The following is a 27,707-nucleotide window of genomic DNA, read 5'->3' as shown; positions in this document are numbered from 1 at the left end:
GGGCTAGTTTTAACAAGCCCACCCTAGACCCCAGGGACATTAGGCAACATCTGGAGACATTTTTGATTGTCACAAGATGGGAGGAGGGTGTGTACTACTGGCATCTAGTGGGTTGAGGCCTGAGAGATGCTTCTAAACATTCTACAACATGCAGGACAGAATTATCTACAACACAGAATTATCCTATTCAAAATGGTAATAGTGCCAATGCTGAAAAAGTGTTAGCCGCTCAGTCGTGTCCAATTCTTTGCAACCCCAGGGACTGTAGCCCTCCAGGCGCCTCTGTCCATGGAATTTTCCAGGCAAGAACACTAGAGTAGGTTGCCACTCCCTTCCCCAAATAAACCAAGGGGCAAATTCGTAGGACTCATTACAGGGTATGGAACATCTACCAAAAACAATAATCCAGTTTTAGAAAAACTAAACTGCCATGTGTCAAATATGATTAACTCCAATTCATGAAAAAAAATTATATCATGTGCATATACAAAAAGGCTTATCTTCCTAGCCTTTATAGTAGGGGAGTTTGCAAGAAGCTTACCAAAGTTGTTAAATCTTTAAAATAAAAGGTTATAAAGAAATTAAGTATATTCAGAATATATTTAAAACAAAAACAAATCCTGGAAATCAGTAAGAAACAACCTAACACAAAAATGGGCAAACACTCGAAGGGGTAGTTCACCAAAGGGGATATTCAAATGACCAATAAATACATTAAAAGATATTCAATCTCATTAGTTACCAGAGAAATATCAATTAAAACTCACAAGAACACCACAAAGGAACCAGAATGGCTAAAATTTAAAAAGACTCAAATATCCAGTGCTAAAAGAATGCTGAACAACATAACTTCCACATACTACTAAATGTAAGGCAAAGGGGTGCAAAATTGGTTCAATCATTTGGAAAATGTTGGCATTATCTACTATAGCTCAACATAATCATATATACCAAAAGTAGCAATTCTATTCCAAGCTATATATCTAATAGAAAATATTTATCTATCTGTACCAGAAAGAATAAGAATACTCATAAAAGATCAATAACCAAAATAAGAACCCACCCAAATGTCTAACTACTGTAGAATGGATTAATAAATTATGGCATATAATCTATTATATACCATAAAATAAAGTTATAAGAACCACTACTTTATGCAACAACCCAAATGAATCTCAGAAATATTTTAGGCAAAAGTTGACAGACACAAGAGTACAAATATAATTCCATTTCTATGAAGAAGCAAAACTCATCTATGATGACATAGGGAAAATAGCAACTACCTATAATGAGAAAGAATACCAAGTGGAAAAGAACATGAGAAGTGCCACTGGGGTGTTGGCTTTGTCCCATTTTTCATCTAGGTGGTAGTTACATGAGTGTAATTACTCTGGGAAAATTCATCAAGCTATACACTTAGAATTCTGTGTGCTTTTCTATATTTAAGTTACATATTTCTAAAGAATTTACTTAAAAATATAAAGACAGTATCAGAATATAACCCAGATTTACCCCATCTGATCCTTGAAAAGATTATTCTAAGTAATTCTAACTCACAACTATATTAAAATTCAAGTTGCGTACATATTGAAAATTGATTGTTTACAAAGTTAAAAAACAATACAGCAGATAAAGAACAGCCTTTTTGATAAATGGTGCTGAACAATTAGATATTCATATGCCAAATAAATGAACTTGAATCCACACTCACACCATATACAAAAATTAACCCTTAGACCTAAAAGTAAAACCTAAAACTAAATTTGATTAAAAAAAGAAACTTGTACTCAAAAATGTATAAAGAATTCTTACAACTTAACAATAAGGAAGAAACAATAAACAAGCAAAAGATTTCAACAGTTCATCAAAGAAGATATACAAATGGCTAATAAGCACATGAAAAGATGCTCAACATCACAAGTCATTAGGGAAATGTGAAATAAAACCACAATAAGATACCACTATAAACTTATAATATGAGTGATGCTGGGAAAGACTGAAGGCAAAGGGAGAAGGGGCAGCAGAGGATGAGATGGCTAGATGGCATCACCAACTCAACAGACACAAATTTGAGCAAACTCCAGGAGATAGCAGAGGACACAGGAGCCTGGTATGCTGCAGTCCATGGTGTCACAAAGAGGTGGACGTGACAGTGACTGAACGGCAACAATAAGCTTATTAGAATGGCTAAAAAGATTACCAAACCACTGTCGGCCAAGATGTAGAGAAACGAGAATATCCTCATACACTGCTGGTAGGAATGTAAAATGGCATAACCACTCTGGGAAATAGTTTTGAAGTTTCTTAAAAAGTTAACCATAAGTGATCCAGTCATTACATTCCTAGATAACTACCGAGGAAAGTAAAAACATATGTCTGTAACAATGACTTATAAACAAACGTTCCTAACAGCTTTATTTGTAATAACAGCCCCGAAACTAGTAACAACTCAAATATACAACAACAGGTGACTGTATAAACAGTTTGCAGGGCTTCCCTCGTGGCTCAGATGGTAAAAGAATCCACCTGCAATGCGGGAGACCTGAGTCTGGGGAGGATGAATTAGAGGTTGTTTGGGGAGGAAGAATCAGAGGTGGGAAGGAGGAATAACAAAAGAGCATGAGTAAACTTTTGAAGATGATAGATATATTCACTATTTTAACGTTGGCGAAAGTTTCAGGGAAATACTCTTACGTTAAACCTCATCCAAATGTACCATTTAAATATATAGTTTGTTATGTCAAGGATATTTCAATAAAGCTATCTTTAATAAAAAAAAAAATTCAGGCTGTACATAAAACAAGCCAGAGTTCTTATAATTAGCTCAAAATCAATTCCATTCATTCATACAATAGGTATTTATCTAACTACTACCTATATGCCAGGCACTCTGCTAGTTATGCAATGATGAGAAAAATGACATAGTTCCTGATCTCATAGACTATACAGTCTGCTAGGGGAAAGTAAGTAAAGTCACTCAGTTGTGTCCGACTCTTTGCGGGTCCCATGGACTGTAGCCTATCAGGCTCCTCCATCCATGGGATTTTCCAGGCAAGAGTGCTGGAGTGGATTGCCATTGAAGCAGACATTAATAAAAGATGCACACAAACACATGGATAATATAAGCTGTAACAAGTGCTATGAAGGAGAGGCACACAGTGAAATGACAGACTATAACAGGGAAACCAAATCTAATCCGATGGAAACAGCAGTATGGCTGCCTTAAAGAGTGATATTTAAGCTGAGAGCTAAAGGAAGAGCAAGTAAACAAGCTAAAGATGGAACCTGATTCAGAAGAGACATTAACACACGCAAAAGGAGAAAGCATGCCCCTTTGAAGGAATGGAAAGAAAGCCAAGAGAGTTAACAGTCAAAACCCTGTAGACAACAGAAGTGGTCACCTCTCCAGTATCTAGTCCACTTCTTCGTCCTCATTCCCAACAGAAACACACTTCAGTTCAAGCAGCTAACATCCTCTACAGTCAAGTGCTTTAGCGGAAGATGAATCCATCCTTGATTTTAGAAAGTGGATACTGTGTAGACATAAGTCAATCATGGCAACCTCTTTTCTCCCATTGATTGCCATTAGTTAAGGAATGGCATGAATGAAAGCAGAAAAGGAGTTATTACATGCTCTAAACAAGAGATGATAGTTTGGACTAGGAGATATCAATGGAGATAGAAATCTATATGGGGGAATAAGGAAGAGCAAAGTGTATAGGATGTGCCCTAGGTTTCTGACTTAGGCAAATAATAATCCATCTTTTCTATACAGTCAAAGCACAAGAAATATCTTTAAATTAATAATCTTATGTTATTAATAATATATTTCTCTTAAATAAATCTAGTAAGAACTCCCTAGGTAGCTCAAATAGTAAAGAATCTGCCTGCAATGCAGGAGACCTGCATTTGATCCCTGGGTCAGAAAGATCTTCTAGAGAAGGGCATGGCAACCCACTCTGGTATTCTTCCCTGAAGAATTCCATGGACAGAGGAGCCTGGTAGGTTACAGTCCACGGGGTCATAAAGAGTAGGACACGACTGAGTGACTAACACACATACATTTAAGGATCATACTTGAAACATAGCTGATTCTCAAATAGGATACTGGTCTCAGAAGTTCAGGCAAACTTACCAAGAATAAGTGAGGCTAATTAGATTTTGTCTTATGCTTACAGATCAATATGTTTTATAAAATTCTATCATATAACTAATAATACTGCCTACAAATAACATCAGTTTCTGAGTATCACTAATTTTGCCTTGCCTTCTTTAAAAATGGTTTACTTTAGCAACACGTTTGAATCAATTAAAAGTGAGGCCAAGAAAACAGTCCAAGGATTTCTGACCATTCTATGCATTATTTAAAATAATTCCAGAGAAATCAGGTGGAAATACATAACCAATTATGCTAACCAAATTTATCTACATTAGGTATCATAACAGCAATAATTAATACTTCTATCACAGATACCAACAGACCCAGGCAAAATATAAACTACCTTGAGAACCTGACAAAGCACCATTTCTTTCAGAAGGTGGTGTTCTTGGACTGCTGAAATGATACGAAGTTCGCTGGTGCACGTCACTGTTTGCAAAATTCCTTGAATGGCATGTACAACAACACGACAATGGTACTTCAGTTTTCTTACTTAAGCTTTCATCCACTGGCTTCCCTAGAAATGAAAGAATCTCTAATTAAAAAAAACATTAATCTTTCTTCACAGCTAGCATACACAACCACCCTTTTTTTGCCCAACATTAGGAGATTTCTCAGGATTCAGAATTTCAGGGCTAAAATCAGAAAACTACCTGGCAAATCTGGACAAGATGATCACTCAGTCTGCAGCATCGAATGAGGACAGGAGAGAAACACTTATGCCAGAAACATATACAGAGAAGCTAACAACAAATTTACATGACTTAGAAAAATCCAATAATAGTCAAAGATTAATAATGTAAAAAAGGCACAACCACTACTGAGATATATCAAAATACTAAGTATACCTAAAGTATATTCTCAATTACTTACATTCTTAATTACTGCTATTTTCCTAACTGAAGAACTTGAAAGTTCAATACGGTAAATAATAATGTAAACAAAAAAGGGTTACATCATTCCCACATTATACTTCTATTTCAAAAAACATGTTTCATAATATCATTTTTGATATCTGTATCAAAACACAGTTTAAAGTCAATATTCAAATTAAACAGGTAATTTTTAATAATTAAATACAAAATTGCAATAGTTCTAGTATATGAGAATATAATACAGATATTAAAAAATCTGACTAATGTATTTTATTTTCTATATACAGTACTGATATTAGTTTCCCATCTTCACTATTACATAAATACATTTTCCAGAGTCTCCCATTAAAATTTCATTAACAGATAATCTCATTTTTACCAAAGATAAACATCAGTAAGAAACAAAGTGGATAACCAAAAGCTTATAAAATATTTACTTTTAATCTTTAATAGTCTTACCAGTAGCAAAAATATTTTTTAAAAAACATGAATGTGTGTGTATATACACACATACATATATACATATACATATCCATAATTTAAAATTCTCCTAATACTTTAGGTCAAAGCCATCTAATCATGTAACTAAAATGCATCCAATATTGTCTTTCAGATTTATCATATAAAATAGTCTTTCACAAATTTAGGTGCTATTTTTTGTTAGTAAATGTGACATATGTAAGCAAATAAAGCAATGGGAAATAATACAAATCCATAAAAACAATATTACAATAAACTTCTGCTTAGCACAGAATTCTGCTCTGGCATCCAAACAAGGAGAAAGATCAACTAGAATTTTTCTTTTTAGATCAACTAGAATTTTTCTTTTTATGTATCCCATTTTCTAATGTTATGAGATAAGCAACAATATTAAAGGATTTATTCAAAAAAAGCAACTATTTGTATATGCTATATAATTATGTCAGCCCCATCTCTTGAATCTTTTACATACAAATTATCCTCTAATTATTTTCATAATCATTCTTTAAGTATTCCAAGGTTCTTATGTATAGTATACTCTGAATCATCAAATAAAGGACTATCTTACATTTAAAATTATTTTAGGATTAAGTGAACACATTGTGCTAAACTCAAACTCTTTTAGAAGACACAGAACTGATTATAAAGAAATATCTTAAAAGAGAATATTTAAATTAGCTAGGACATGATTGAATCATTCTGGGTAAAAAGTACTTCATCGGATTTTTTTCAGGACCCAATAAGCAACCTGAAAATATCAACCAACTACTTACCACTAAGAGACTGTTGCCATGCTAAAGCAGAACAAAGTAAGGCTAAGCTTTTCCCACTCCCTGTGGGGCTCTCCAATAAACAGTGCTGCTTACTATTTAATCCTCTGACAATCTATGAACACAAAAACAATTTTTTTAATCAATAAACAACATACTTCATTAAAGTCTCTCTCCTTTACAACCACCAGAAGAGAAGTTGCATGCAATTCAGGGAACATGGCAACAGCAGCAAGGAGAACTAGAATTTAGTTAAATCTGGACTTTATTCCTTTATTTGTTGTTGTTTAGTCACTAAGTCATGTCTGACTCTTTTGCAACGCTATGGACTGCAGCCTGCCAGGCTCCTCTATCCATGGGATTTTCCAGGCAAGAATACTGGAGTGGGCTGCCATTTCCTTCTCCAGGGGATCTTCCCAACCCAGGGATCGAACCCGGGTCTCCTGCATTGCAGACAGACGCTTTACTGTCTGAGCCACTAGGTAAACAAGGTAAAATATGGCAAAACATTAAGATTCAACAAAGCTGGTATGTTGGTTTTACTCGTTTGTATATTAATTTTCTATATGATTGAAATATCTCAAAAAATTATGGTGAAAAATATAGTATTCTATATAAAAGATAGTAAATACTTTGAATTTCAAAGTAATTCAGTAAAGCAGTAATTCAGTAAATAGAAGTTTCAGATGATCTGAGAACATTTTTTAGAATGCTCTCCTTTGCCTCCTAATTATATATATATAATCTAGCAGCAATCAGTATTATTTTTCCAAAAGTCAGAGGTTCTTCAATGAGCCCAGCAAATCCATCTACTATCTGCAAAAAATATGAAGTAATAGACTCAATGTATGTTATGAATTATAAGCACCTGTATCTTAAGACTTAACTGCTGAAAAATACTTACAGAATTCATCATAGCAAGCTGTGATGGATAAGCTTTACAAGGAAAGTTAATCTTCACCCCACCAATTGTATATTCAGCTGAAGACATCATGCTTTGTTTCCTTCAGACTCCTAACTGCAACAGAAATGAAAGTCAACATTGAAATAAGGCTATTCAAAGAAAAACAGATACCTAATACTAGGACAGAAGCCTAGAAATAAAAATTGGAATTAATAAATGTATAAACAAAACAATGAAAGTAAAAGAATTTCCTACCCTGACAAATCACAGTGGTTAACAGCACGTCTTGGAATCTAACAAATCTGGATTTGCATCCCTATTCTGCCAAAGCTGTGGACCAAGAGTTAGGAAGTATAGGTTCTAGATCAAGTTCTGACAACTCAGATATTTTAACCTGATCATGTCTCTTCGCTTTTCCAGACTAAGATTCTTATGTGTTTGTGCTGTGTGCTCAGTTGTGTCCAAATCTTTGCAGCTCTAGGGACTGCAGTCTGCCAGGCTCCTCTGTCCATGGGATTTCCCAAGCAAGAATACCGGAGTGAGTTGCCATTTTCTCCTCCAAGGAATCTTCCCCAACCAGGTAGGCAGGTTCTTTACCACTGAGCTACCTGGAAAGCCCCTTTTACATGTAATAATCCCTAATTTAAAAATTGTTGTAAGGAAGAAAGTACCTTGGGCACATAATGGGCGCTCAATGGTTCTTACTTTAAAGGTCAGTAGGGTATAATGGAAAGATGGGTTTGGAAGATGGGAAAGCCTAAGTTGGAATTCCACTGTGAATCACTTAACCTCACAGAGCCTATTTCTTCATCTGTGAAATGGAGATATCTGCCTGATAGGATCTTTATGAATATCCACCAGGCAACTGAGTTAAGAATTAAATAAGGTAATGTACAGAATGTGCCTAAACTCCAGTATCTGATACACAGGAAGTGATCTTGTTTAATCCCCACTTCTTATAAATCATATTCTCTTAACGTAGGATCCACAGCTGTAATTCAAAGACTGTGATCTCTTGATACTGCATGCAACAGTTTCTGTGCATGATTGCATTTTTTTAAAAGAGAAAGTCCATAAATTTCTCATTCCCAGAAATATATCCTAAGGAAATAATGGAAAATTGAGGAGAAAATGATATACACTGTTATCAACTGAGAAATTATTTGCAGTAGTGAAAAAAAGGTCAATTCGATCTGAGGACAGAGAAATGGTTAAATATCAATTCAACAGATTAGGAAGCCAATAACCTTTACGGTAGCTTATGCGTCCCCAAAAAGTTCAGAACCACTATTCTAAGGTACTTTTCAGTTCTAACATTTGGTGTTTCTGTGAAGCTCTGGCAATGAAATTTGGTGGAATCTCATCCCTTAATCTAGGGCTTCCCAGGTGGCGCTAAGGGTAAAGAACCGCCTGCCAATGCAGGAGACATAAGAGACTCAGTTCCATCCCTGGGTTTGGGAAGATCCCCTGGAGAAGCGCATGGCAACCCATTCCAATATCTGACCTGCAGAATCCCCGTGGACAGAGGAGCCTGGTGGGCTGCCGTCCGTGGAGTCGCAAACAGTCGGACACGACTGAAGCGACTAAGCAGGCACGCATCCCTTAAACTAAACCAACAACTCAAGACTGGCCCAGTTTCTTACATAGAACCTAAAAACCAACCTCCCTGCCTGCCCCAGCTGTGGCAACAGGTATCTCAAAATAAGGATGCTTCGCCCACACTGAATAAAGAGGAAACCAACCGATCTGGCTCGAGCCGTCCTTCCCTCCCGCCCGGGCTAAAATCAGGCCTCTGCTCTAAGTGCAGGTTCCCCATTCCCCAGGTTTTCTTCCTCATATTCCTTCCTCCCTCAGCAACCTGGGACCCCCGAGACCCTGCTGATCCAGTCAACACCGAAGGGCCCGCAAAGCGGGTGGACGAAAGCAGAGGGGACCCTCCTCCTGGCCGACGTCGCGCCCTTCCCCGAGAGACTTGCCCGCCCTGAGGAAAACCCAAACAATCAGAATGGGCTCAGATTTCACCGGAGAAAAGGAAGCCGAAACCGACGAGCAAAAACAACGGAGCCCTGGCAGAGAAGAAAGGTTCTAGTCTCTCTTCCTCCCCGAGCTGCGACTCCCGGGCCAGTAGAGCGCTCGCGACCGCTCCACCTTTTCTCCGCTCCAGCTCTCGGCAGCCCTCTCCACAACACCCGGACGAATTCCCGCCTCCCGCCCCTCAACTCCCCAGCACCCAATCGCCGGGCGAGCTCAGACAACCAAACACTCGCCAAGACCGAAACCAAGGAACCAATCGTGGGTCGAGGTCAGGAGGCGCGCACTCTGGCACCCAATGAAAGCCTCCGCAGTGAGAACGGACCCAAGGTCCTCCGCGGCACCGGAAGGGAAACGCCAGAAGCGTGAAGCACTGCGGAGAATCCCAGGGACTTAAGGGAAAGTCCCTCTGCTCCGTTGTACCTTTTTGAAACCGGCGACTTAACCTGTGCCTCAGTTTCCTTGGAAACTCCACGTCTCGTATTTAAAGTCCGTAGACCAAAGGAGAGGAAACACTGTTAAGCCCTTGCTCTTTCAGCATTCATCCGGGTCCCCCCAGTTCAAATTTCCGAACTTTCCGGAAGCCAGAGTAAAGACCCAGGCGGGAATTGCCAGACTGCTGAGCCAAACTAGGCGAGGTTGGATGACAGCTGGCTACAAAACCTCCTGATAATCAAGGCTTTCCCGGGTCCACATTCAACCAGAGATACGCTCTCGAGGTCTCCAGTACCTCTTTTAAGGCTTAATCAGCCTCCTATCCCTCTTTAGACCAATTACTCGTTGCTAAGAAAGCACACTTTCCTCAAAGGTAGAGAGAGTTAGACACCATCTCGCCAAATTTTTTAACTCTACCGTAAACTTGGCTTAAAATATTAGTGTTACAAAAAGCAAAACCAGAGACAGTTTCTCACAGCCCATGAAACCAGTTTGGGAGAGAGGTTTGCTGCAGGCAAGCCTGTATGCAGGCATGCTAAGACGCTTCAGTTGTGCCGATTCTGCAACCCCAAGGACTGTAACCCGCCAGGCTCCTCTGTCCATGGGACTCCGCAGGCAAGCGTATTTTGCAGGCGGGAGCAGTAAAAGGCGAGTTGATTCGTTTGCCTCCCTTTGTTTTACTGAATCTTCCCAAAATGACAAACCTTAAGTCATAAGACTAAATTCTACCCTTTGCAAATTCAGGCTCAGAAATTTATCCTAAAAAACTTATCTAGGACTTCCGTGGTGGTCCAGTGATTAAGAATCTGCCTGCTTGTTAGAGAAATTAAAAAACTTTTGACAAGGCACTGCGAATGCAGGAGACATGGGTTGGATCCTTGGTCGGGGGAACTCGGATCCCACATACACGGGAGGAACTACGCCGTTAAGCCACAATAACTGAGCCCTGGCTTCAACTAAGACCTGAGGTAGCCAAAAATAAATATTTTTTTAAAGTAATCTAAAAGAAAAGTAATAATACCTCAATTGATAATAGTGCCTATTCTAATACTGAAAAATAACCATATACGTCCCAGTCTAGTACTAAGGTGGTAAGTGACTTCAGTCGTGTCCGACTCTGTAACCCTTTGGACTGTAGTCCCCAGGCTCCTCTGTCCGTGGGATTTTCCAGGCACGAATACTGGAGTGGGTTGCCATTTCCTTCTCCAGCGGAATCTTCTTCCCAGCCCAGAGACAGAACCCACATCTCTTACATCTCCTGCACTGGCACGCAAGTTCTTTACCACTAGCGCCACCTGGGAAGTCCCAGTGCTAATAGGGAGATGGTTATATCAATTCAATCATTATGGAGTCAATAAAATAATTATAAAAACCAAACAACTTGCAAAAAGTTTCCATATAAAGTTAAATGAAAAAAGACAAATGCTAAACTGGGTATTATGGGTTCCACTATGTGAAAATACATTTGCATAAGCAAAGATGAAAGGAAAGTATGGAAAAAATGTCATTTATTAAGTCAGCAGTAAGGAGGATAATTTATAAAAGTAAATTTTAAAAATACCTTCAAATTATTAGTCTGCTTTTACAAAATTTTTAAAATATTAAAATCTTTTAAGTACTGATAATTACTCCAGAGTAACTAGTATGATTTTCCTCTCCTAAGTCCCTAAGTCTCTCAACTCTCACCTTGTATTGCCCTTTGATGTATGCAGCATAACACAACGGGGTACACAAGCTCTGGAACCACAGAGTCCTGGATTCCAGTCCCTTGAACAGTTCCTTTCAGGTTAATAGCGGTGAAATGAAACACAAACAACTATAAGTTCATTTAATAAAGAATATGAATGTTTATAAACCAATATTCAAAATAGCTGCACACATCTTTTCTTCACTTGAATAAAAAAAAATCACATTGTGACAAATTTTATAACCTTAACTTAAAATACATGAATATTAACATTTACTAATATTTACATATTTTATTTACATCATCAACAAACCTGATGAAAAACAGTATATGTTATTATTTTTAACACAGCAGGTTTTGACCAGTCTTTGAAAATTGATCCAGGAATGTGCAGTGCATTGAGTTAGAAAACATATTTCAACTTTTTCTGACTCCTAGAGGTTACCTACTCACACAAAATATTCCAAAACCTCAGTTTAAACAAAAGGAAACAAACAGGAGCAGTTGTATTGAATCTTAAAAGACTATAAAACTGCCTTGTTTAAAAATATGGAAGTTCTTAGTCTGTTTTTAAGTGTATGCCTTTGTTTTTTACATCAAAATTATTTAATTGAACTTTAAGCTTCTAATAAAAGTTATAAATACGCTCATCTATGATACTGTGCACTTCAGGATTTGAAAGAGATACAAATTAGTTCTTATGTAATACCCTTATGAGGTAGGGCCAGTAGTAATCCCATTTTACAAAGAAGGAAAATGAAATGTGACTATTTCCTAGTGAAAAGATTAAAATTAAATTTCTTTTCTTAAAAACCACACTTTCTTATTAGCCTTCCTTATTTCTTTTATAAGTGAAGAGGTCTGTTTCAAGTAGGGTGGGAAAGAGGGGTTCATTCAGGTATTTCTCAGAAAGCAAAGAGAAGTACCTTCTACACTGGATACTTCATAAAGGGAAAAAATGGGGATTATGGATTAACTGAATGCATCTACCTAATCAATGGACATTACTAACAGAGGACTGCAAAATCCTTCCACAACACAGAATTTTCCCCATTTTAATTTTTCCTGAGGTCCAAACACTACACATTAGTTCAAAATCTTCTCAAATTATGATGTGAATTATAGTCCTGATGACAAACCAAGAGTTCTTTAATCCAGTGGGTTTTATTGCTCTAAACTTCAATGAGAGTCCAATGGATTTCCCCCCTCTGACCATTATAAAAATAAACTTTAAAAAAAACTAAATGAGACCTCTTTTCAGGTTAGTCTCTGCACAAAGATGTTTCTGTAAACTCTTTTAAGCCAGTATCTTAAAATTCCAAATTATTCAAGTATCTCTTTAAACATATGGCTTCATATATTAGTAAAAATCGAAGCAAATATGTAAAATCTTTAAATCCTCATCTGTACGTCCATGGAAGTCATTTACAAAAAGCTGTTTGCCTCTTTTAAAGCCCTTCCCAATACTGTTTCTTGAGAACTGGAATTCCATCTTGCGATTACTATTCCATTCATTACTATTATTACTTGCATTGCAAGTTTCAGAGATTTCTATTGTTTAAAACTCCGAAGTTTCCCTCAATTCCCCCTTCCCTTTTCCTCTTTCTCATCACTGCATCCCTGTACTGTTACTAGCTGATGATTAAACACTGGGGCTACCCACAGACTTGTTAATAAGATATTAAATTAAAGGCATGGCAGTTTTTCTTCACTTCAGAAGCTTAATATAAGACCATATTCACTTTTTCAGTAATGATTCTTAAATGCACTGCCAACAGAAAAAGAAAAGCTCAGTTGCTACAAAAAAACATACCAGCAAAGTAGATCCAAAGAATTGCCAATCAAATACAAGCAAGCATAATTCTCAAGAGAGTTCTAAACTGTATTCATGTTGAATTTAATCATTTTAGTGATTCCAAGATGTTTCTGTTCCCATTCAGTTTAGTTGTTATAAGATGCATGTTCGTGTTGGGTATATGCAGCAAACAGCTTCATTTTTTAGTTTTAAGTTTGTTCTTTGTTAAATTCCACTAACACTCATGTTTATTATTTCAATTACTGTGCTTTCAATACAATGACAGAGCTGTACATCAGGATCCATGCTTCCAGTGTCCCTAGGTCCATTTTTATAAGATGGATCTTTACTGATTCCAGACCATCCACCTGGTTTCTCCTTTATTTGTTGAAGACCTAAAAACATAAGGAAGAATAATTAAGGCAAATCTGGAAAGGATTTGGGCCTTTCTGCCTGAAGTTGTATTTAAGCAACTCTTGAAAAGAAGTTACTACTTACGTGTAATAATTGGATCAATGTCTCTTGTCTGAGTAGCAACATCAGAGGCACAAACTTGCCCTATTTGGATCAGCAAAGACATAATATCCTCATACAGTGGAGGAAATGCTCGACAAAAAGAGACCAAACTTGGCAGAGTTGGCATGAAAAAAGCATATCGCTTAGCCTGTGTTAAAACTGTTGGAAAGAAATGAAACAGAATTTTCACAGATATAAATTCAACCTACATGGCCTATATAGTATACTAAGCACCATGCTCTGTGCTGAGAATACTAAGTTTTCTAAGACACAGGCAGCCCCTGCCTTCAGGGAGCTCACAATCCAGCAGTCAACCATTATCTAACACATAAACGCTTATGTCCAAGTGCTGTTACAGGTGCATGACGTACACTGTTTCATTTAAATCTCACAATACGATAAATGAAAAAGTCTCTTTATGATACCTATTTAATATATAAGAAAACTCTTAAATAAACCTTACATTAAGAAGCTGTTCAACTCCAGTTAGCAGTGGGGTAGAAAGACAACTCAGGTAGTTTAAGTTCTTAACCACTATAAATAGTATAACAGGAAGTGGATATGATAGAAAGAAAAATGAATAAATTATTACGAGCACTGAGAAAGAATATGAAATTGGCTGAAACATAACTTTTAAAGATTGAATTATAGTTCATATCTTTTAAAACAGTGTATTTTCATTCCATTTTACTTAACAACCTGGAAGATGGTTAAAATGCTGGGGTATGTTTTAGAACTTAAGGAAACAACTAATATATTAATCTCTTATTTACACAGATGATTATATTTTTCTGGAACTCTAAACATTTGCAATAAATTATAACTTGTTTTCTAATGACATAATTACATTCAGAAAGCAGACTGATTTCCATTTAAAAAATTTGTACTGCTTAGTATATTTACTGTAAATCTATATATAGTCATTCTCAAAAATGAAAGATACAACTTGCCTACCTATTCATCCCCTCTATACTATACATCACATTTGTCACAGAGAAATTTTCAAAAAGGATAACTCAAAATTATTGCATAAATTAAACTACCAATGATGCAGAAAACATGGTGTGAGTAAATTCAGAAAAAATATGTACTACTTTATGTTAGAAATTTTTGTTATTGATGCCCATTAGATACACACCTGTTAGCAAAGTTCCCATGACATTGACAGCTAAGCGAGCCACACTCAGTGACTTTGGTAATGCATACTGGATACACAAGTGAGAAAGCAACTGGATAGCAAATATCTGTAACACAAAATCCAAATGTTACATGTTTCTGAAGAAGGTCTTTGCATGTGTGTGTGTGCATGCTAAGTTGCTTCAGTCATGTCTGACTCTTCACAACACTTTGGACTGCACCTTGCCAGGGCCTCTGTCCATGGGATTTTCCAGACAAGAATACTGGAGTAGGTTGCCATGCCCTTTTCTAGTGGATCTTCCCAACCCAGGGATCGAACCCATATCTTTATGTCTCCTGCATTAGCAGCCGGTTTCTTTACCACTAGCACCACCTGGGAAACCTAAAGAAAGTCTTTAAGTATTAAAAACTAAAATGGCTTATATAACCAGGAAACTTAAAGGAAGGTCAAAATTGTCCTAAAGTTTCAAAATGCTCATTACCTGTTTTTCAAGTTCTGGCTGTGCAATTAGCTCAGGTATGAAATCCAGACAGATATGCATAGATGGAATACCTGCGACCGTCAGAGGCAAAAGTTCACAGGGATAACCCTATCTCAACAAGAAAGGGGGGAAAAGTTAGAAACAAAATAAGTCAAATACAGATAAAAACACAAAAGGTTTCACTTCCTTGATGTAACAGTTGCTCAGGAGGCTACAATGCCCTCCATGTTTCCTGGTATTTCACCTCTCTGATGCACTGAAATAGAGATAAATTATACAAACACTTTATCAGGCTAAAATCAGATTTTTAAAAATCTTGATTTTTCCCCATATTGGAAAGAACCATGATCATTTGCACGACCTCCAGTTTCTAAATGATCCTATTAATTTAGCAATTCACAACTACCCCCCAAAACAAAGTTCAACAAAAGAGCATCATTCTTTGAAACCAGACCTGAAAGTGAACAAGCTTGGCAATGTTGGGATCTGCGATGTACATTTGGTGCAACAGGCAACAGATAAGGCACTGAACTTCTCGAAGGTTACAGAGCAAATTGTCTTCTCCTTCCTCCGTTCCCTTATTTGGAGTGCTGGCAGTAATAACACTTTGAACATTCCTTAGCAAGCTGTCTGGATTGACCCCCTTTGCCTTCTCCTCTTCAGTAGGTAAGCAGATCTCCAAGAGAATCTGGACAGCTGCACTATCCTACAAACAAGTAAAACACAGAAAACTGAAGAAGTGTCTGAGAAGTTTGATTTGTTTTCACATAAACTGATGCGATAAAAACAAATAGCTCTTTCTTTAAAATACAAAGAGCAAAACTGAACAATCTATACTCCAGTGGTTCTCAGCATTTTTAGGGCCATGAATCCTTTTAAGAATCTGAAGGAGGTCTTCCCTGGTGGCGCAGTGGATAAGAATCTGCCGGTCAGTGCAGGGGACACGGGTTTGAACCCTGGTCTGGGAAGATGCCACATGCAGCAGAGAAACTAAGCCCCTGCACCCCAGCTACTGGGCCCGCCGTGCCCAGAGCTTGTGCTCTGCAACAAGAGACGCCACCACAACGAATGGTAGCCCCCCATCACCGCAACTAGAGAAATCTCACACAAAGCAATGAAGATCCAGTGCAGCTAAAAATGAGTAAATAAATAAAATAAAATTTTAAAAATCTGAAGGAAGCTACATGTCACCCTCTTAGCATAAATATTAACATATGGCATAATTTCAAAGTGCTCTCACACATCTCCAATGAAGATCCATGGACTCCAGTTTACTACTACAAGAGTATTCTAATTCAGTATCATCCAAAATGGACCCTAGACAGTGACTTCTACCAGAGTCTCTTTTTCTTCCTCCTAAATTCTTACTTTGCCCAGGATGTCTTGTGTTCCTCTTCTGTTCCTCACCTCTGAAGATGGTGGTTAATAATCAGTGTCTAAAAGCCATTCTCCTAAGCTCTTCTCCTTTTTAATTTGAAGATGGACTTTTTAAGGCTCAGGAAAGATTCTGCCTCACCATCCATTCCATCTGTACAACTCACTGTTGCTCAGTCTACAAGTTTGCGTGTCATTTCATAGAAAAGTAGTTTCTCAAGGGGCGACCTATTTAATGGCCCTTCCTATAAGTGATAGCTATAATCACTCTCACCTAGCAGGAAGGAAGAAAAAGAAAATGAATACATAACATGCATCTCTGAAACACAGCCACTGCCTGGGACAGAAGACGACAATTACTCCATCTAACTGTGTCAGAACCTGATTATAAACTAAGGTTAGCCTTACATTATAATCATTTATAAAGTAAACTTTATAATCATTCTTGAGGGGGTTTGGGTTATTACTATTCTGCATTATTTTTGTTTACACACTCTGGAACCAGCCTGCCTAAGCTCGAATCCTATTAATAGCTTCCCTACTTACTAAATATATAACCTTGAGCATGTTATTTAACCTCTTTGAATCTCATTTTCCTACTCTGCAAAAGTAGAGATAATACTCCCCAACTTATAGGTTGGTTGTAAAGATTAAATGAGTTAATACACATAAAAAACTCAAAATAGCACCCACCATATAATAAGCATTATATAAATGGTAGCTATTAGCATCCTCAATCCTTTCTCTGAAACTCTTGAGTGTCAGATTTATTTTAGGACTCAGATTTTTTTTTCTGTAATGTTATATATTTCTACAACAAAACATACCAATTTTCATATTAAGTGGGATAAAGGCCATAAATAGCTTCAGATCAAGTTCTGTCACATTAATTCAGGTCAAGTTTTGTCACAAACGAGGTCATATCAGGTCAGGTTTTTCTGCCAACTGAATTACCAGAAAAAATGCTTCAGTTTTCATAGCTTTTGTGGATTTCCATATCACAGACAAGGGATTGTGGATCTGTGTTATTACTCTAATTCCCCTTATTGCCAATGAAAAATTTTTGGAAAATATTTCAAACTAAGAAAACATTTCTCTTATGAAGGCCTCTAACTGCTTAACATTCAACCATCTCATATGCCCTACAAAAATTACTACCTAATGCTTTAATAAATTCTACTTTGTTAAAAACCTTTTCTAAATAGAAACATTAACTTATGTTGTCATAGTATTTATCACTGCCTGACATTTTATTACATATATATACTTCTTATCTGTCTCTACCATTTGGTTATTTTTCCCCATCATTTGATTTTAAGAAATAAAAGTCTTATATTTTATTACAATGTAAATCTCAATAAAATGACTATTAAATATCATGAAGATTATTCCTGATTTTAATAATAAAGTCCATCTGATATTTAGAAGCAAAGGTAACCCCATTATAAGTTCTGTAATAAAATTGATGTACAATATGTTACCACTGTATTTAGAAGGCCATCTATTTAACAGGGAAGCCATTGCCCTTTTTGATTAGATTTTACTTTATTACCTGAGCAGCCAGTAATGCATTTTTCAGTTCTTCTCTGGTAACTTCTGGGCCATCAGTTTGTCCAATTAAACCTATCGTATTATTCTGAGAAGGCCTATCTTGCTCTGCTGTTTCCTTCAGATGAGCACTAAGGTAGGCTTTGGATGCCAGAAGATATCCATTCAACATGTGCAGAGTAATATCCATCAGTGGGGGGCATCTATACAAAGGAAGAAAAAAAGAAAAAAATACATGAGAACAAATAAAAATTTTTAAATTAGCCAGAACATGATGAATCAGCTTATATAATCAGAAAAACCTGAACAGTACCTGAAAACCTAAAGAGCAGAAAAGTTACACTTTCCCACTGAAATATTCATTCTCAAAATGAAAGCTTAACACATGTAATTCTCTATACTTTTGTATGAATAGTATTATCTATTTCATTTCATCAGCTAAAACCAAATATAATGTGCTGCTGCTGCTGCTAATTCGCTTCAGTCGTGTCCGACTCTGTGCGACCCCATAGACGGCAGCCCACCAGGCTCTCCCGTCCCAGGGATTCTCCAGGCAAGATAGAAAAAAAGGCATTCTTTTTTATAAAATAATGGCACTACCAATAAATCTCTTACCTATGAGTCTGCAAGGCCACAGTCCTCAAAGGGAAACAGTCTAATGTACATAATTTTATATTTAAAATGGATAACCAACAAGGACCTACTGTATAGCACAGAGAATGCTGCTCAATATTCTGTAATAACCTAATTGAGAAAAGAATTTGAAAAAGAATAGATACATATATAACTGAATCACTTTGCTGTACATCTGAAACTAATACAACACTGTTAATCAACTATGCTGCAACATAAAATAAAAAACTTTTACAAAGAGAGAAATACTCAATTATTGATAAGATGAAGGAGATTAGATATATAGAATATTTATTCTTTCTACTACTGCTTATTCCTTGGAGCAAGACAACTCTGTATTTTAAGAACACTTCAACCACCTGATGGTATGTTATTTACTGAGCCTTAATTTCCTCAACTAAAAAATAAATATCCATTCCTCAAAAGCTGTTATAAATTAAGGTTAAATGAGACAAGAATAGATGTAAGAATTACATGTAAAAAAGGAAACCAAAAGATACATCAGTAACCACTAGAATATTAAAAAGTCAAACCCTTAGAAAAACTTGACAATGCCACTTCCCAGCCTGTCACAAACTGAGCATGTGTGCATAGAGGCAGTACAGCTTTGCTTTTAACTGTGAAACACCAGAAACAGCTTAAATGTCCATCAACATGTGAATAGTTTTTCTGAAATATTCAAATTATCTATAATAAAAAATGCATGTATTAACAGTGAAAAAAATTTGAACAGTTAAATAAGCCATGGCAATGTTCCCCAAACTGAAATATTTATTTTTTAAAAAGTCCTAAACTCCACCAGACATTCTGATCAGAGTTTCTGGAAGACAGGCATATATATATGGAATACTAATCTATATATGGAATACTATGCAGCACTTAACAAGAAGAAGGAGCTATGGAAACCCATATGGAAAACATGTTGAAAATGGTATGTTTTTAAGAAATAATAATAATAATAAAGCCTATCAAAACCCATTTAATTTTTTAAAACCACCCAAAATGAAAAAGTAAATATTTCTATTTATAAATTTGCAAATGCTTGGAAAGTGAAGCTCCTAACACACCATTATGACAATAAAGTTCCTTCTGGAGATGGAATTAGGATTGGTCAAAAGGACAAAGAGGAATTCTCTTCTAAAAATGTCAGCATGAAAAAAAAATAATAATAAAAATGTCAGCATGATAGACAGGAGAGAACACGACTTTCCACTGTATACCTTTTCCTTCTTATTAATCTACTTGTTTGTGTACTTTTTAATATATATTGTGAAAACTTTCATGTATACATTTAAAAAGGGAATATTTTAATGAACCTAAGAACCCATCAGCCAGCCAGCAACAGTTATCTACACATCACATGGCTTACTCAGACCCCCACATCCATTTTACCTACCATAACCACTGGTTAGTTCAAAGAAAATCCAAAATGTCATATCTCTTTATATTGTTTATGTTTAAAAACCATCTGAATGACCACTTGGGAAAAAATTAAATTTTAAAAAAATGAACAAAATTAAAAGGCCAAACAATAGAACAATAAAAGAAAAAACTGCATTCTATATACAAAGAGCTGATATCCTTTATACATAAAGAGCTTTTTAAACTCAAAAAAGGTAAGCATTCCAATAGAAAACTAGGCTAAAGTATAAAGTAATAGATATATTAATATCCAATCTAACAAAAATATAAATTAAAATAGGAATTGATTTTTCACTTATCAAATTGGAAAATATTACATGAAATGGTATAGGAAATTATACAATAGCAAACACCCACTATGGGAATGTAAACTGGTTCAGCCTTTCTGGATGGCGGAATGAAAACATGAATCAAAAGACTTGAAAATGAGCATGTTCCCTTTGCCTCAACAGTTCCATTTTTAAGAATCAATTCTTAGGAAATAGTACACACCAATTACCACAGCACTAAAAATAATTAACAAAAAAATGGAAATAAAATATCCAACAATAGGGAACTGAGTTAAGCCTTAGTGTACCTATGTGGAATACTACCTAGCCAACTAATACAAGAACATCTAGTAACATGAGAAAAAGTTAAACAAGTTACTAAGTGAAAGATCCAGACTACAAAAACATTTAATATGTTATAGCAGCACAAATTAACAACTTCCTGAACAACTGGAGGTGATTTAGGTGAAAAGTTACCTAGTTAGGTGGATTTTTAACAATGGTAAATTGTCTTAGAAGTGGCTCTTCTCTAGAAGTGTTCTTTACTCTTGTTTCCTTTTGAAGCATCCATAAATAGATACTTAATATCATTTATATTGTTTATTCTTCTGACTCCTCATCCCTCTGATACCTTGATCTTACCAAACTGCATCTGATTTATTCTGCAGATGTTGTCACTTCAAGAATGTCATCCCCAGGATTAAAGACAGATGAGTATGTTAGACTGTACCCTAGTTAGTCTTCTTTACTCCAGCTTCTTTCCCTTCTAAATCATCTAGCATGAACTTCCTCCTCTCAAGTTATCACCTAAATGATCTCTTTAGTCTAACACTCAAGGCCCTCAATAGTCTGACCTTAACCTAACATTCAACTCTAAAGTGTGTTTTCAAAAATTCAGCCATCCACTCAAGCCTTTTTCCCGCTGGCTTTTATACTTTTGCTTTCACTATTCTTTTTCTCAAGATACCTTTTTTGACCATCTACACCCCATCATTACAGTTTCTGTTCATCTAAACTCTATTTCTGTTCTTCAAAACACAAGTCTGATCTCCTCCTAAAACTTTTAACAGCATTCATTTACTATACCATTCATCTGCATGTGACCGTATTATTTACCTTTTTAGGTGTGGGTTTTATTTCCCCATACAGGTGATAATCACTTTAAAGGAAGACCCCTCAACTTGTATATCTTTGCTATTATTTAGCTGAGCAATTACAAATTCAAATATTAATGATGAGGACTAATTAATTCTACCTCTTGAGGTGAAGTTACTTCAAAGAAACTGGTTAAGTTCAGCTACTGGCAAGGAATTATACACAAACGTGGAACAAATGAAGCTAACCTCACAACTGAGGATTCCAAAAAGATCACAGTTTTAATGCGTGCAACAGTTCACAATAAACCAATTTTTTAAAAGGTTTTTTTCAACAATGCTAGCAGAAACAATATTATTTTTCACTCTCTTGACTCTGAAAGAATAGCCACTATTGAGGGCTGTGAAAACCAAGGATGATATTTTCTTAAAGCTAGTGTTATTAATCACATATTAAATATTAAAGTGAAGTTCATGAAAATAGACAACAACAACAAAAAGAACCAAAAGCAAACAGGTCATACTTCCAGGTTATCTGTAAGCACACTAAGATGTAAGTTTAAACTGAATTTCTTCAATTTCCTTTGACTCTCCAAAGCATAAACTCTATAGTAAAAATGAAACTCAACACATACCTGTATACCCTCTGATCACATCTTAGCACAATGAGAGGATCTATCATCAGGTCATTCTGAGTATACTTTTGCTGTCGTACAACCTTTATTGATGGTTGAAGTGCATTAACTGTCATTACCCACAGCCTGATGAGAAAATAATCACATGTTCAAAAACAGCTATATCATAATTCAAACCTGTAGCCATGTTAGAAAGCCACATTCAGGGAAAAAAATACAGAACAGGTGTAAATGAACTTGGAAAAATTAAAAACTATTACAAAATCTTCACAGTTCTAATGGAATAATCATTGCCTATAAAATGAAAATTTGAGTTAAAACCTCAGTTATACTGTACTTGCTATATGACTGTATAAGTCATGGAGATTCCTGAACTTATTTCTCCTCTGTAAGATATGAACATACCTATAAATGAAACTATACCCACCAAAGCACTTTGAAGCTGTAATTGGCCCCATAAATTGTCACTGTTCTATATTTATCACCATAGAATCTCAATGTGAGATGCCACTATGAAGTTAGACATCAATAAACCATAAAAGTGGTTACTAACCTAACTATACCATCAGAATTACTGAGAGATATGCAATCTGGAGCGTATCTGATTTCTTACAGTGAAGGCCAGGAGTCCACCAGCCCTCACACACAGAGCTTTCCCACTCTTAAACATGAGTGGGTAGCCAATGATCATCAGACATCAAAGAAAGCTTCTAATTTGAAAAAGAGTAAAATATACAAACAAAAGAGGGAATGCCAAAGAAACAGAGAATGTAGGGATAAGAAGAAAAAAATTCTTAAATGTATCATTTCTTTAAAGGATGGAATATTTCATATATGAAACAAGAACAGAAAACAATTAGAGATTCTCAAATAAGAGTTCTTAGAAATTAAAACTATAACAGGAATATTTTAAATTCAAAGGAAAGAGCACAAGATAACATACAGAAAACATCTAGAAAATGTATTCAAAAGATAAGTTTTAAAATAGAGCAAAAAAGAGGAGAAAAAAATCAGAGTAGGTCAAAGAGGTTTAAAACCCAAACTGCAAAAAATTCCAGAAAACAGAGAGAGAGGAATTATTGGGAAAAAAGAAAAAAATATATATATGTATATATATGAAAATGTCCTAGAAGTGAAAGTATTAGCATTAGTCTCCAGATGTAAAAAAAAGGCCAACCAAGTGCCCAGGACCACGAATTTTAAAAGCTGCTGTTGCTGTTTGGTTGCTAAGTCATGTCTGATTCTTTTGCAACCTTGTGACCTGAAGCCAACCAGATTCCTCTGTCCATGGGATTTACCAGGCAAGAATACTGCAGTGGGTTGTCATTTCCTTCTTCAACGGATCTTCCTGACCCAGGATTTAACCTATGTCTCCTGCATTGGCAGGTGAATTCTTCACCACTGAGCCACCAGGGGAAGCCCACAAATTAAAAAAGACCCACATCAAAAGGTATCATCATGAAACTGCAGAAACAGTGAAAAAGAACCTAAAACCTTTAAGAGAAAAAAACAATGGTCACATACAAAGGACTGGGAGGTGGTAAATGAGGTTACTCAATAGCAATCAGGAAAGCTCTAGTTACTTCAATAGAATAAAGCTTTCAAGTTGCTAAGAGGAAAAATAAGCTAAAATTCTACACCAAGGCTAAATGTCAATCATATGTGAGAGGAATAAATACCTTCTCACACATGAAAACCTCAAAGGAAAAAAAAAGTTTCCCAAACAACCTTTCTCAGGAAGTCACTTGAGTATGAGTTCCACTCATAAGGAACTAAACCAAGAAAGAGAAAAAGATGGAATTGAACCAAAGACAAAGCATTCCAGATGGCTACTGTGGATGTCTCAGATTGAAACATATGGATTGAAAGCTCTGAAAGGAAGGTTTCCAAGGGAAAATGTTACAGATATGTTATCTGATACGTTACAACTAACTTGTTATGTAAATTTATTAAAACAGAAAAAAAAAAAAAAACCTAAACAGACAAGAGGCAAACAACTCAAGGTTTGTATGTGGGGTGCAGAGGAGGACAGTTGTATAAGACAGAGATTATAATCACAGGCTATCATATACTTCAACTAAAGTAACACTTCTGTGCTCATAAGGCATTCCTAAATTAACAATGCAAAGAAGTAGAGGAAAACAATAGAATGGGAAAGACTAGAGGTCTCGTCAAGAAAATTGGAGATACCAAGGAAACATTTCATGCCAGGATGAGTGCAAAAAAGGACAGAATCGGTAAGGACCTAACAGAAGCAGAAGAGATTAAGACAAGAAAACACAGAAGAACTAACTATACAAAAAAGGTCTTAATGACCAGATAACTGTAATGGTTTGGTCATTCACCTACAGCCAGACATCCTGGAGAGTGAAATAAAGTGGGCCTTAGGAAGCACTACCTATGAAAAAAGCTAGCGGAAGTGATGGAACTCCAGCTGAGCTATTTCAGATCCTAAAAGATGATGCTCTTAAAGTGCTACACTCAGTATGCCAGGAAATTTGGAAAACTCAGCAGTGGCCACAGGACTAGAAAAGTTCAGTTTTCACTCCAAATTCAGAGAAGGGCAATGCCAAAGAATGTTCATACTACCACACAACTGCACTCATTCTGCATGCTAGAAAGCTAATGCTCAATCACCCTAGCTAGGCTTCAGCAGTACATGAACCAAGAACATCCAAATGTACAAGCTGGATACAGAAAAGGCAAATGAACCAAAGATCAAATTGTCAACATCCACTGGATCATAGAAAAACCAAGAGAATTCCAGAAAAACATCTACTTCTGCTTCACCGACAAGCTTTAGCATAGCCTTTGACTGTGTGGATCACAAGAAACTGTGGGAAATTCTTCAAGAGATGGGAATACCGGATCACTTTATCTGTCTTCTGAGAAACTTGTATGTGGGTCAAAAGTAACAGTCAAAAGTAACCTTACATGGAACAACTGACTGGTTCAAAATTGGGAAAGGAGTCCATCGAGGCTGTATGTACCCTGCTTATTTAACTTATATGCAGAGTACATAATGCAAAATGCTAAGCTGGATGACTCACAGGCTGGAATCAAGATGCTGGGAGAAATATCATCATCAGATATTTAGATAGCATCACCCTTATGGCAGAGAGCAAAGAAGAATTAAAGAGCCTCTTGATGAGGGTGAAAGAAGAGTGAAAAAACTGGCTTAAAAACTCAATATTCAAAAAATGAAGATCATGGCATCTGGTCCCATCACTTCATGGCAAATAGAAAGGGAACAAGTGGAAGCAGTGACAGATTTTCTATTTTGGGGCTCCAAAATCACTGCAGATGATGACCGCAGCCATGAAATTAAAAGACTCTTGTTCCTTGGAAGAAAACCTATGACAAATCTAGACAGCAAATTAAAAAGCAAAGATATCACTTTGCTGACAAAGGTCTGTATGGTCAAAGTTATGATTTTTCCAGTACTCATGTACGGATGTGAGAGTTAGACTATAAAAAACTGAGTGCCAAAGAATTGATGCTTTTGAACTGTGGTGCTGGAAAAGATGCTTGGGAGTCCCTTGGACAGCAAGGAGATCCAACCAGACAATCCTAAAGGAAATAAGTCCCAAAAATTCATTGGAAGGACTGATGCTGAAGCTGAAGCTCCAATACTTGGCAAAGAGCCAACTCATTGGAAGACATGATGCTGGGAAGACCCTGTCCTTTTCATCATAGGGGACTGGAATGCAAAAGTAGGAAGTCAAGAGATACCTGGAATAACAGGCAAGTTTGGCTTTGGAGTACAAAATGAAACAGGAAAAGGCTAATAGAGTTTTGCCAAGAGAACACACTGCTCATAGCAAATACCCTCTTTCAACAACACAAGAGATGATATCACCAGATGGTCAATACTGAAATCAGATTGATTATATTCTTTGCAGCTGAAAATGAAGAAGCTCTATATAGTCAGCAAAAACAAGACCGCGAACTGACTGTGGCTCAGATCATGAACTCCTTATTGCAAAATTCAGACTTTAACTAAAGAAAGCAGGGAAAACCACTAGACCATTCAGGTATGACCTAAATCCAATCCCTTATAATTATTCAGAGGAAGTGACAAGTAGATTCAAGGGATTAGATCTGATAGATAGAGGGCCAGAAGAACCATGGATGGAGGTTCTTAACATTGTACAGGAGGCGATGAGCAAAACTATCCCCAAGACAAAGAAATGCAAAAAGGCACAATGGTTGTCTGAGGAGGCCTTACAAAGAGCTAAGAAAAGAAGAGAAACAAAAGGCAAAGGAGAAAAAGAAACATATATCCATCTGAATGCAGAGTTCCAAAGAACAGGAAGGACAGATAAGAAAGTCTTCTTAAGTGATCAGAACAAATAGAGAAAAGCAATAGAATGGGAAAGAAGAGATCTCTTCAAGAAAATTAGAGATACCAAGGGAACATTTCATGCACATATGGGCACCTAAAGGACAGAAATGGTAGGGACCTAACAGAAGCAGAAGATATTAAGAAGAGGTGGCAAGAATACACAGAAGAAATACACAAAAGAGATCTTCATGACCCAGATAACCATGATGGTGTGATCACCCACCTAGAGCCAAACATCCTAGAGTGCAAAGTCAAGCGGGCCTTAAGAAGCATCACTAAGAACAAAGCTAGTGGAGGTGATGAAATTCCAGCTGAACTATTTCAAATCCTAAAAGATGATGCTGTGAAAGTGCTGTACTCAATATGCCAGCAAATTGGGAAAACTCAGCTGTGGCCATAAGACTGGAAAAGGTCAGGTTTCATTCCAATCTCAAAGAAAGGCAATGGCAAAGAATGTTCAAACTGCCGCACAATTGCACTCATCTAAAACACTAGTGAAGTAATGCTCAAAATTCTCCAACCCAAGCTTCACCAATACATGAACCGTGAACTTCCAGATGTTCAAGCTGGATTCAGAAAAGGCAGAGGAACCAGAGATCAAATTGCCAACATCCACTGGATCATAGAAAAGGCAAGAAAATTTCAGAAAAACATCTACTTCTGCTTCATTGACTATGCTAAAGTCTTTGACTGTGGATCACAACAAACTGAAAAATTCTTCAAGAGATGCAAATACCAGACCACCTTACCTGCCTCTGAAAAATCTGTATGCAGGTCAAGAAGCAACAGTTAGAACCAGACATGGAACAACAGACTGGGTCCAAATTGGGAAGGGAGTACGTCAAGGCTGTATATTGCCACCCTGCTTATTTAACTTCTATGCAGAGTACATCATATGAAATGCCAGAATGGATGAAGCACAAGTGGGAATCAAGATTGGTGGGAGAAATATCAATAACCTCAGATATGCAGATGACATCACCCTTATGGCAGAAAGCAAAGAGGAATTAAAGAGCCTCTTGATGAAAGTGAAAGAGAAGAGCGAAAAAAACTGGCTTAAAACTCAACATTCAAAAAACTAAGATCATGGCATCTGGTCCCATCACTTCATGGCAA

General features: G+C 36.6%; 2 protein-coding genes across 2 annotated transcripts in view; both read right to left on the bottom strand.

Annotated features, from left to right (window-relative positions):
• Nucleotides 1-7,275, bottom strand: part of BRIP1 (BRCA1 interacting DNA helicase 1) — a 186,412-nt gene extending 179,137 nt beyond the window's left edge. Inside the window, exons 1-3 of the mRNA XM_068978905.1 lie at nt 7,189-7,275; nt 6,288-6,399; nt 4,503-4,676 (exon numbers count right to left, since the gene is read on the bottom strand). Coding sequence (XP_068835006.1) covers nt 4,503-4,676; nt 6,288-6,399; nt 7,189-7,275 — 373 coding nt within the window. The remainder of the gene's footprint in view (nt 1-4,502; nt 4,677-6,287; nt 6,400-7,188) is intronic.
• Nucleotides 7,276-11,555: 4,280 nt separating this feature from the next.
• The window catches only part of INTS2 (integrator complex subunit 2), a 54,392-nt gene continuing 38,240 nt past the window's right edge, over nt 11,556-27,707 (bottom strand). Inside the window, exons 19-25 of the mRNA XM_068977047.1 lie at nt 22,247-22,372; nt 18,198-18,396; nt 15,726-15,977; nt 15,272-15,379; nt 14,791-14,896; nt 13,635-13,811; nt 11,556-13,531 (exon numbers count right to left, since the gene is read on the bottom strand). Of these exons, the coding sequence (XP_068833148.1) occupies nt 13,362-13,531; nt 13,635-13,811; nt 14,791-14,896; nt 15,272-15,379; nt 15,726-15,977; nt 18,198-18,396; nt 22,247-22,372 (1,138 nt within the window). The 3' untranslated portion in view covers nt 11,556-13,361. The remainder of the gene's footprint in view (nt 13,532-13,634; nt 13,812-14,790; nt 14,897-15,271; nt 15,380-15,725; nt 15,978-18,197; nt 18,397-22,246; nt 22,373-27,707) is intronic.

This window comes from Capricornis sumatraensis, chromosome 8 (genome assembly GCF_032405125.1).
Source record: "Capricornis sumatraensis isolate serow.1 chromosome 8, serow.2, whole genome shotgun sequence".
In the NCBI taxonomy this organism is placed as follows: domain Eukaryota; kingdom Metazoa; phylum Chordata; class Mammalia; order Artiodactyla; family Bovidae; genus Capricornis; species Capricornis sumatraensis.
Note: the sequence above shows the minus strand (reverse complement) of the source record. Positions and strands in the feature narration are given on the sequence as shown.